The sequence below is a fragment of the Macrobrachium rosenbergii genome, chromosome 53 (assembly GCF_040412425.1).
Source record: "Macrobrachium rosenbergii isolate ZJJX-2024 chromosome 53, ASM4041242v1, whole genome shotgun sequence".
Taxonomy (NCBI): domain Eukaryota; kingdom Metazoa; phylum Arthropoda; class Malacostraca; order Decapoda; family Palaemonidae; genus Macrobrachium; species Macrobrachium rosenbergii.
This window is the reverse complement of record NC_089793.1, coordinates 24,707,824-24,717,823: the sequence shown is the minus strand read 5'-3', so window position 1 is coordinate 24,717,823 and position 10,000 is coordinate 24,707,824. Positions and strand designations below refer to the sequence as shown.

General features: G+C 35.8%; 1 protein-coding gene across 8 annotated transcripts in view; it reads left to right on the top strand.

Annotated features, from left to right (window-relative positions):
- The window catches only part of ktub (Tub domain-containing protein ktub), a 506,836-nt gene that overhangs the window by 44,797 nt on the left and 452,039 nt on the right, over window positions 1-10,000 (top strand). For 3 of the 8 annotated variants that reach the window (XM_067096893.1, XM_067096892.1, XM_067096894.1), the window contains exon 2: window positions 9,506-9,984. The exons of 4 other annotated variants lie outside the window; for them this stretch is intronic. In XM_067096893.1, the coding sequence (XP_066952994.1) occupies window positions 9,932-9,984 (53 nt within the window). In that variant the 5' untranslated portion in view covers window positions 9,506-9,931. Of the gene's footprint in view, window positions 1-9,505; window positions 9,985-10,000 lie in introns of those variants that run through there. One more of the 8 variants, XM_067096896.1, reaches the window with a different exon arrangement.

Sequence of the window (10,000 nt, the reverse complement as noted above, 5' to 3'; positions counted from 1 at the left end):
ACAGCACGTGTAGGGTACGGCAAATCTCTCGTCAGCTGATGTTGACATTTCCTGAATATGTCAGGCTGCTCAGGAGAGGACGTTGCCTTTTGAAACAGTGTCCGCTTGGTAGAGTGCTAAGAAGAACGCAATAATTATGAATGAGGGATACACACACACACATATATGTATATATATGTGCGTGTGTATATTACATATATATATATATATATATATATATATATAAATACATATATTATATAAATGTTATTATTTATATATGTTGAATATGTACGGTATATATATGTGTGTATATATATACGGGTATATATATATGCATATACATACGTACATACTTACATAAATTTCTGACACACATCGGGATGAAACCCCGGTCTTTGAAATGAGAGCCAGGGCGCTACCATTTGACCTATGTGGTCAATTTAAAAGACCGGGATTGATCCGATGAGTCAGGAATATATTTAGATGAAACACGTTTCATGTTTTCATTAGTTGAATTATATACGAGTATATATATATATACGAGTATATATATATATATATATATATATATATATATATATATATATATATATATATATGTGTGTGTGTGTGTGTGTGTGTGTGTATGTATGTATGTATATATGCATAATGCTCACGAGTATATATATATAAATTTTTATTGTTTGTAGTGAAATTTTTGTTTATTTTTTAAGAAAAATTTCTATTATTGATAAGTTTTCGGTTTTTGTTTATATATAGTATGACTGTGTTTGTGTAGGTGCACGAGAGAGGAGAGAGAGAGAGAGAGAGAGAGAGAGAGAGAGAGAGAGAGAGAGAGAGAGAGAGAGAGAGAGAATACTTCCATTCAAGTTGAGGGTTAGTTAGGGTTGTGTTGTATATGTAATCATATGATTAATTACACATTAATGGTACGCTTCGTTGCCCAAATCTCTCTCTCTCTCTCTCTCTCTCTCTCTCTCATTTCTCTATTTAAAAACAATGAATTTAAAGCCTACCTGTGAGCTTGTTCCTTCTTAAAGCGAGATACAGTCTAACACAAGAGAGAGAGAGAGAGAGGAGAGAGAGAGAGAGAGAGAGAGAGAGAGAGAGAGAGAGAGCATATTTTTCTAATGAATGAATTCCTATTTTCCGTAAGGCCACATTTTGACCTTTCCATCTGCCTGGTCAAAGGGAAGCTCCACGTGGCTCCGACATTATTAATGGATTTTAAAGAGCAGGTGGAGGCCATCTCTTCATTTATAAGGGTGCGGGTGGAACCGTGCAAGAGCTAAGCCCTTCGCCCTTTTAACCCGTACCATTACTTTACCGTACCCTTAACGCACCCTTAGTGCTCCCTTTGCCCCTGCATTATTATGCTAGGAAGCCCTCATTAATCTTGATCACTGGCAAGATGTCATTCACCTATATAAGGCCATTATCTGATTAGCTGAGTTATGTCCATATTATATTCTTAATGGGATGTATTAGTTCTCTCGATAATTTTCTAATTAATACTGGACTTATGTGGTAGGGAATAGAAGCAATATTTGAGCCATAAATGATTTCATAATTATTTCTGGCCTCTTCTGGTAGGGAATATAAGCAATATTTAAGCCCCATCCTGCTATGTACTTATGCTGGCGTTGAGCTTTGGAAAATACGCGAGTTACTCTCTATAAAACTATTATTTTCATTATGAAATGAGCCGTTCAGAACAGAGTCAGCTGGAGGGGCTCATCAAAAGCAGCAACCCCGACTAGAGATTTAGCTGAGAAGTAGATTGAAGTCCCTGTGAAACTCAACACCTTTTCTTGGACTGTGAAGAGAGACTTTCTTCTTAAATGCCAGAGGAGCAAATCAATAGTCGATAAACTTTTAAAAACAATCCGGTGATTGAACGAAGCGGGTCTCTTTGTGATCTGTTCCCTCAGTAGTCTGAGTACCATGTTGTGCTCCAAGATAGAGCAATTTTGGGTGTGTTGACAAGGCAGGGTCCTCAAACCTTCGCTCAACCCTTCTGTCTTCTCCGGGTTTAGGGTTGACATTACAGAAAGGATTTCCCTTCCTGCTCACATACAATTAGATGAACCCCCAAGAAATTAATGGTGATTATTACATTCCTTTCATATATATATATAGGATAGGAAAAACACACACACACACAGACATACACTTGTATGCACAATAAACACACAAACACATATACACGTTTATAATCCATTTATATGACTTCTATAAAGCATGTACAGTAATCTAACTGAAAGGCAGTGCCAGGGGCTAATACCAAAATCAGGGAGAAGAAATTTCCCAGCAGGGGATCTATACAAAACAAGTAAAAAATGCGCCGAAGTTTCTTCGGCACAATCGAGTTTTCTGTACAGCGTATAATGCTGTATGAGCCGCGGACCATGAAACTCTCAGCCACGGCCCGGTGGTTGCGTGTCCTATAGCGTTGCCAAACGCACGAGCATGGCTAACTTTAACCTTAAATAAAATGAAAACTACTGAGGCTAGAGGGCTGCAATTTGGTATATTTGATGATTAGAGGGTGGATGATCAACATACCAATTTGCAGCCTTCTAGCCTCAGTAGGTTTTAAAATCTGGGGGCGGACAGAAAAAGTGCGCACGGACAAAGCCATTTCAATAGTTTTCTCACACAGAAAACTAAAAAGACGGAATAAATTATTATAGTAATTTCCTCAGGATAGCAGTCTTCAAAATTCATGAAAGCCATTCATTCCTTTGGTACTCCAGCCCATTACCAACCTAGTGTTTTCAAAATTATATGGGAAAATCCTGATTATTATTATTATTATTATTATTATTATTATTATTATTATTATTATTATTATTATTATTCAGAACATAACCCCTATTCGTATGGAACAAGCCCACCGAAGGGGCCATGCAGTTGAAATTCAAACTTTCATAGAATATAGTGTCATTTGAAAAAAGCAACAGAAGATAGTAGGAAAATATGTAACAGAAAGCAATAGGAAACATTTGAAAGAAGTAACAGAAGGCAATATGAAACATTTGAAATAAGTAACAGAAGGTAATAGGAAAATTTGTAATAGAAGGTAATAGGATACATTTGAAATAAGAAACAGAAGGTAATAGGAAACATTTGAAAGAAGTAATAGAAGGTGATAGGAAGCATTTGAAAGAAGTAACAAAAGGTAATAAGAAACTTTTGAAGGAAGTAGCAGAAGATAATGGGAAACATTTGAAAGAAGTAACAAAAGGTAATAGGAATAGTTGTAACAGAAGGTAACAGGAAACATTTGAAAGTAGCCACAAAAGGTAATAGGAAGCTTTTGAAAGAAGTAATAGAAGAGTAATGGGAAACATTTGAAAGAAGTAACAAAAGGCAATAGGAACCTTTTGAAAGAAGTAATAGAAGAGTAATGGGAAACATTTGAAAGAAGTAACAAAAGGCAATAGGAACCTTTTGAAAGAAGTAATAGAAGCGTAATGGGAAACATCTGAAAGAAGTAACAAAAGGCAATAATTTTTTGAAAGAAGTAGCAGAAGGTAATGGGAAACATCTGAAAGAAGTACCAGAAGGCAATATGAAATACAGAAAGAAGAGATTGGTCATTAGGAAAGAAAAAGTAAATTAACGAATGAATTCCCCTGAGGGGAAATCCAGAAGAGAAAGCCCAGGGGATCGTGGTCTCATGTAAACACAAAGACTTAGATGCAGAGAGACATTCGCGAATATATACCTTGACGCAGTGTCTGTACTTGGAGGCTTTCCTCGTCATTGGGTCACTGATGAGTATCCATGCAGAAGGCCGTTAACGTCGGCGCTAACCTTGAAATAACAATGGCGCGGAAAGGAATGTTATTGGTGTGGTCTTCAGTGGACATTGGTGCTAGAAACGAGAGAGAGAGAGAGAGAGAGAGAGAGAGAGAGAGAGAGAGAGAGAGAGAGAGAGAATATATAGTTATATCTCTCTTTCCCTCGAGTATGAACTATAAAGAGAGAGAGAGAGAGAGAGATTATATATTAATGTCGTTTTCCATCAAGTATGAACTACAAAGAGAGAGAGAGAGAGAGAGAGAGAGAGAGAGAGAGAGAGAGAGAGAGAGAGAGAGAGAGAAAGGGATTATACAGTCATCTTTTTCCCTCGTGTATGAACTATAAAAAAGAGAGAGAGAGAGAGAGACAGACAGACAGACAGACAGACAGACAGACATTGTACAGTAATGTTTCTCTTCCCCTCGTATATGAACACAAAGAAAAATAGAGAGAGAGAGAGAGAGAGAGAGAGAGAGAGAGAGAGAGAGAGAGAGAGAGAGAGAGAGAGAGAGAGAGGTCATTAACCAGAGCTCGCGTTTCTCTTTCATCATGATTTCCTTACTTGTTGTTTATTGCAATCCTAGGGGAAGGGAAAGGTTTGCGTCATGCATTTTCAAGGCGTAATAACATGCACGGAAAGGGCTCTCTCTCTCTCTCTCTCTCTCTCTCTCTCTCTCTCTCTCTCTCTCCCCAACCCCCCCCAATTATGCCTTGTTTCTGAATTGCTTCTCTTTTGGGGCCATTTTTGTTTTCATATAGTCCAGGGTTAGCGAGCAGCCGGATCAAAAGGACGCCTTGTAGGGGTGTTAGGGCCGTCAGTGCACCACATGCGGTGCACTGTAAGCATTACTTAAGGTTCTTTGCAGCGTCCCTTCGGCACCTAGCTGCAACCCCTTTCATACGTTTTACTGTACCTCCTTTCATATTCTCTTTCTTCCATGATGCTTTCCACCCTCTCCTAACAGCTGATTCGTAGTGCAACTGCGAGGTGTTCCTCCTGTCACACCTTTCAAACCTTTTTACTCTCAATTTCCGTTTCAGCGCTGAATGACCTCATCATAGGTCCCAGCGCTTGGCCTTTGGCCTAAATTTTATAGTCGCTCTATTTTATCGAGGACGTGCTTGGGAATGTTTGAGATGTACTTACGCGGATGTTTGTAATGATAGATTTTATATGATTTTTTCATAGGAGTTCATTTGGAAGTAATAATTTTGCATAAGATAGTTTAGGTCTGAAATGGCTTTCCAGCAGATATTTTAAATACTATTTTATTAATTTGTACTTTTATAAATAGTTGTACTTTTACTCATTGTTTCGAGGTAAATATATTTTACCAAGGTTAATTTGATTTTGTCTCATACAGTTTTGTCGCAAAATGAGTTTTTTTCAGAACCAAAATTATACCCTGTTAAAACTCTCGCGATAAAGAGGTCTGAAAGATTCTAAACATTTTCTGGAGTCACGGGCTATTTTTTTTAACTCAAAAAACAGCTACTCCAGATGTTAGTGTGACTGATTCAACCTTGAAGTTTACTGGTTCTGCGCTGAACATTTTCTCTCTCTCTCTCTCTCTCTCTCTCTCTCTCTCTATCTATGCATGTATGTATATGCATGTGTATATATATATATATATATATATATATATATATATATATATATATATATATATATATATATACATATATATATATACATATATATATCACGAAAATATGGAACGTGATGAATATATAAATAAACTAGTGTCGAAAGGCCTCGCAGCACTCCAGTGTTTCCGTTTCCTTGTGGATTTTATCTTTATATATATATATATATATATATATATATATATATATATATATTTTATATTTATATATATACACAGTATGTGTGTGTATATATATGCACATACATATGCACATATTTACAAACACATACACACGCACACACACACACACACACACACACACACATATATATATATATATATATATATAATATAGAGAGAGAGAGAGAGAGAGAGAAAGAAGAAGAAACAAGCAATGCGTCTTTAATTTACTCGACTGAATTGCTATCCAGCGATCCACATCACACATCCTCCCGCCCAGTGATATTCCTACCTAACAAGAAACTGCAATGCTCATTATTTTCCCTCTTTCTTTCCGGGTGTCCTCGCATTCCCGTGTCTTCCATTTCCACGATTATTAATCGGATTTACTGTTATGACTTCGGGTGTCACTCTTCCTCCCTCCTGATTGGACGTTTGGCTGCTTGGCTAATCCGTAGGAAATGAACTGACATGATTGGCTGGATTGTGATTGTGGCGCCTGCCATGTTTCGGTTTTGATGTGTCGTTGTTTATTTGTTTGTTTGTTTGTTTACTTAATTTCAGTTATTTCCGCTTCGTTAGGTATGTTTAAAGGACTTTTTTGTAAACACTCTTTAAATACTTTCTAATTTGTATTTGTTATTTTGTTTATTTTCAGTTATTCCCTTTCCGTTAGGTATGATTAAAAAATTTTTTTTAGATAGTCTCGTGAGTATTTTTTATATGTTAGTTTTTCATTTTATTTATCCTTATTCAAGAAATGAAGCCAAGCTACATTGTGTATCTGTATGTCATTCATTTTTTTTTATTCAAGTTTTTAAAATTCTAGTTCGATTCCGTATACGCTTATTCTTTTTTATCTGTATGTAAATTAAAAATATTCTAGTCGAAATTATTTCTGTGCCTCTCTCTCTCTCTCTCTCTCTCTCTCTCTCATCCTGGTCGATGTCTTTATTAACCACAACATACCAACGTGAGCCTGTTATTTTAAAAATATGGATTTATTAAATTCGTAAAATTCAGACTTGGTTATTCTTGACTGTTAGTGTCGTACAATTTGGTGTTGCATGAGAAGTTGAACAGCAGTGCCGTGATATTCGATACTGGCAAAGAGTCCCTGATGTCTTGTCATTTGCAAACCTTGCAATATGATCGTTAATCAGTCTGGACTTTTTGTTTTTACATGCTTTTATTTAACTTGACTTCTGGGTCTGTCTGTCTGTCTGTCTGTCTGTCTGTCTGTTTGGGTCAAAACTTATAACTCAGTTTTCGACCTGTTCCTTTCGTCGATGGACTTGAAATGTTGCATGGTTACTCAATCCCGGTGACTTTACAACCTTACATAATCAGTGGGTCAACAGTGACCTCTAGTGGTCCTGCAGTGACCTCTCCCTGTATCTAAGGATTTGTATGAAACTCTTCAGATTTTTCAAACCTTCTTTGGCTCGACAGGATATCACGTTCAATTTTTTTAATACAATCATAAATCGGTTACAATGTCTGTCAAAACTAAAAAATACAAAATAAAAAAAAATATAAAAAGTCTTTAAAACACGCTTTTATTAAAATGCACTAAAAAGTAAAAAGTAATTTTTTGAGACGCACCAAACATGGAAGGAAATGCTACGAGAAATAAAAAAATATATATATATATATATATATATATATATATATATATATATATTTCCATAACATTTCCTTCCATGTTTGGCAGCCCCATTTACCTTACTAGACATGATTAATTTGGTGTTCTTGGTAAGGTTAAACATTTACTGTATGAATGTCCAAAGTATAATCATCAGCAACTATCAAGTTTTGGAAGTAAATCGATCAGTGACATTTTCTCAGAAGCCCCAACATTTGCAAATAATCCAATGATAAAATTCTTAAAAAAAAATTATAACAACTGATAATATATAAATATATTATATATATACATATATATATATTATATATATATATGTATATATATATATGTGTGTGTGTGTGTGTGTGTATGCGTGTGTAGTATGTTTGTGTGTGTGTGTGTGAGTGTAAAATAATTATAGTGCTCAAACTCTTCAGGCCAGCCCTGTGAAAGTTGATAATCAGCTCAGTGGTCTGGTAAAACTATTTTAATAATAATAATCTTAATAACCTGTCAGTACTGCGCGTGAAAATTCCACGCGTCATCTTGGCCACGATTGGTATGCATACCATAAATCTTGATTTATGTTCACAAAATTCCACTGTCTTGTTTTTAATTATGGCGACTGTTTTTGCTTCCTACTTCGTTTTAGGACGGAATGTAAATATTGGTCGAATGATTCTAGCCGAGATTATTATTATTATTATTATTATTATTATTATTATTATTATTATTATTATTAGTCAGGCGATGAACCCCATTCATATGGAACAAGCCCGCCACAGGGGCCATTGACTTGAAATTCAAGCTTCCAAAGAATATGGTGTTCATTAGGAAGAAGAACAGAAAGGTAGTGCGAAATACAGAAATAAGAGATCAATTATAAAAAAAAAGAAAGAATAGGTTAATAAATTAATAGATAAATAGTTATTAAGAACGGTGCAATGTATGGAGGAAATGAATTACGAACAGACCGTACCGTAATTGTGAAAACAATTGATAGTATTTTATTCTTACGTTAACTTTCCATCTATGTGTGTGTGTGTGGCTGTCTGTTAACAAAACGAACTTCAGTGAGCGTTCATGAGATGGACGTGGATTGAGAAAGTTTTAATTTTGATTGATCCAACCCAGAGAAAATTGAAACGTACTGTATTTACTTGTCTTCAGAGAAACTTGAAATATACCTGTCCGCTCCGTAGATTTAGTAACCGCATTTATTGGTTACTCCACCTATCCGGTCTGACGAAAAGTTTAAATGTCTGAACCGAAAAGCTTTCATGCGGATCCGGACAGTTGATCGGATCTTACGGAGTGTTTTTTTTTTTTTTATTTATGTCCGTACAGGTTGAAAAATATAGAGGTTTTTTGCACATAATGCTTTTTGCAAAGTCAGTTAGCCTATTTGCAACAAATTAGTTTTCTTCCTAATGTGCAAGACACCACAGTGTTAGCTCTTATTTTATTGACATCTATCTCTCTCTCTCTCTCTCTCTCTCTCTCTCTCTCTCTCACATATGTGTATATATACGTATGTGTATATATATGTATATATATGCATGTATGTATGTATGTATGTATGTATATACAGTATGTATATATAGTTTATGTATGAGCTGCAGTGTTATAACCTAGATTTATTGCATATTGGATGTGATTAATATTACATTGTAAAAGCATCCACTTTATGCAGGGATTAAAAGAAAAGTATATCGTCATGGTGTATCATATTTTATCACACAAAGCAAAATTAGGTCAGGCATTCTTTCTGAATTATTTTTGTTCATTACTTTGAAAAAAGACATCTTTATTGTTTTAATTGTGTAACATTGTTGTCAGCGTATGACTGACCACAAAAACGAGACGAAAAATAATTATCCTGAAAAGTTACAGAAAAAAAAACTCGTCACATTTGTTCATTAGTTTTTTTCTCTTTTTTTACCGTTTGACCTAGAAAGCCTTTATGGTTGAAAAGGTTTGAAATTTAGTTAGATGTCATATTGTATATGTATTATTTAGATGTTTAAAAGAATTTCGCGTAAATGTCACGCTAGTAGATATGCATAGATTTATATGCTACGGTTTAAATCGTCTGTTTAAGTAAATCAAAAGCTTATTTTTTTAACATTCAAATAGAGATTTTTATTAAATGAACATCAATGTCTATTTTAATCGCAAAGCACAAACAGACCCACATATTGGATGTTGCAGCCTTATAGATCTTAAGGAGAAACATCTCTTAGGCAAAAATGAACTGACATTGTTTGGTTACCATTTGCAGCTTCCGGGCAGAAAGCATCTTGGACTCTGCATCGAGGTGACAACAGCAGAGCACATCCTGAAGAAGGGAATCAAGAAACGACCAGTACATCAGACGCCATATTGGTAATCTCCTTCTTCCCCTTCTTCTTCGTCTTCTGCAAGGGTCTGGCAAAGGCAAACGACAGGCTTCTAGAAAGAAATTCTTCAGGATATCACCTCCTGAAGGCGTCTTCTGGTCGCGAATTGGTTTGTCCTGCCGTGGTTCCAGCCCTGAAATCAATACAAGAAGAAGCGTAGTAGCAGCCTCAAGAAGCATTTGAAGTTGAAAGTTGCTTGAGTGAAAAAAAAAAAAAGGGTAACCTTGAAACACTCGTCATTCCGTCCTCTACCTTGTTCAAAGAAGGTTCTGCCTCCGTCCACCTCTGCCACTTTCGTTACCTGAAGAATGAGTGAATCCGCCGTGCCTTGGTCTTACAACAACAAGAACAGCAGAAACAGGTATTCGCCTGGGATG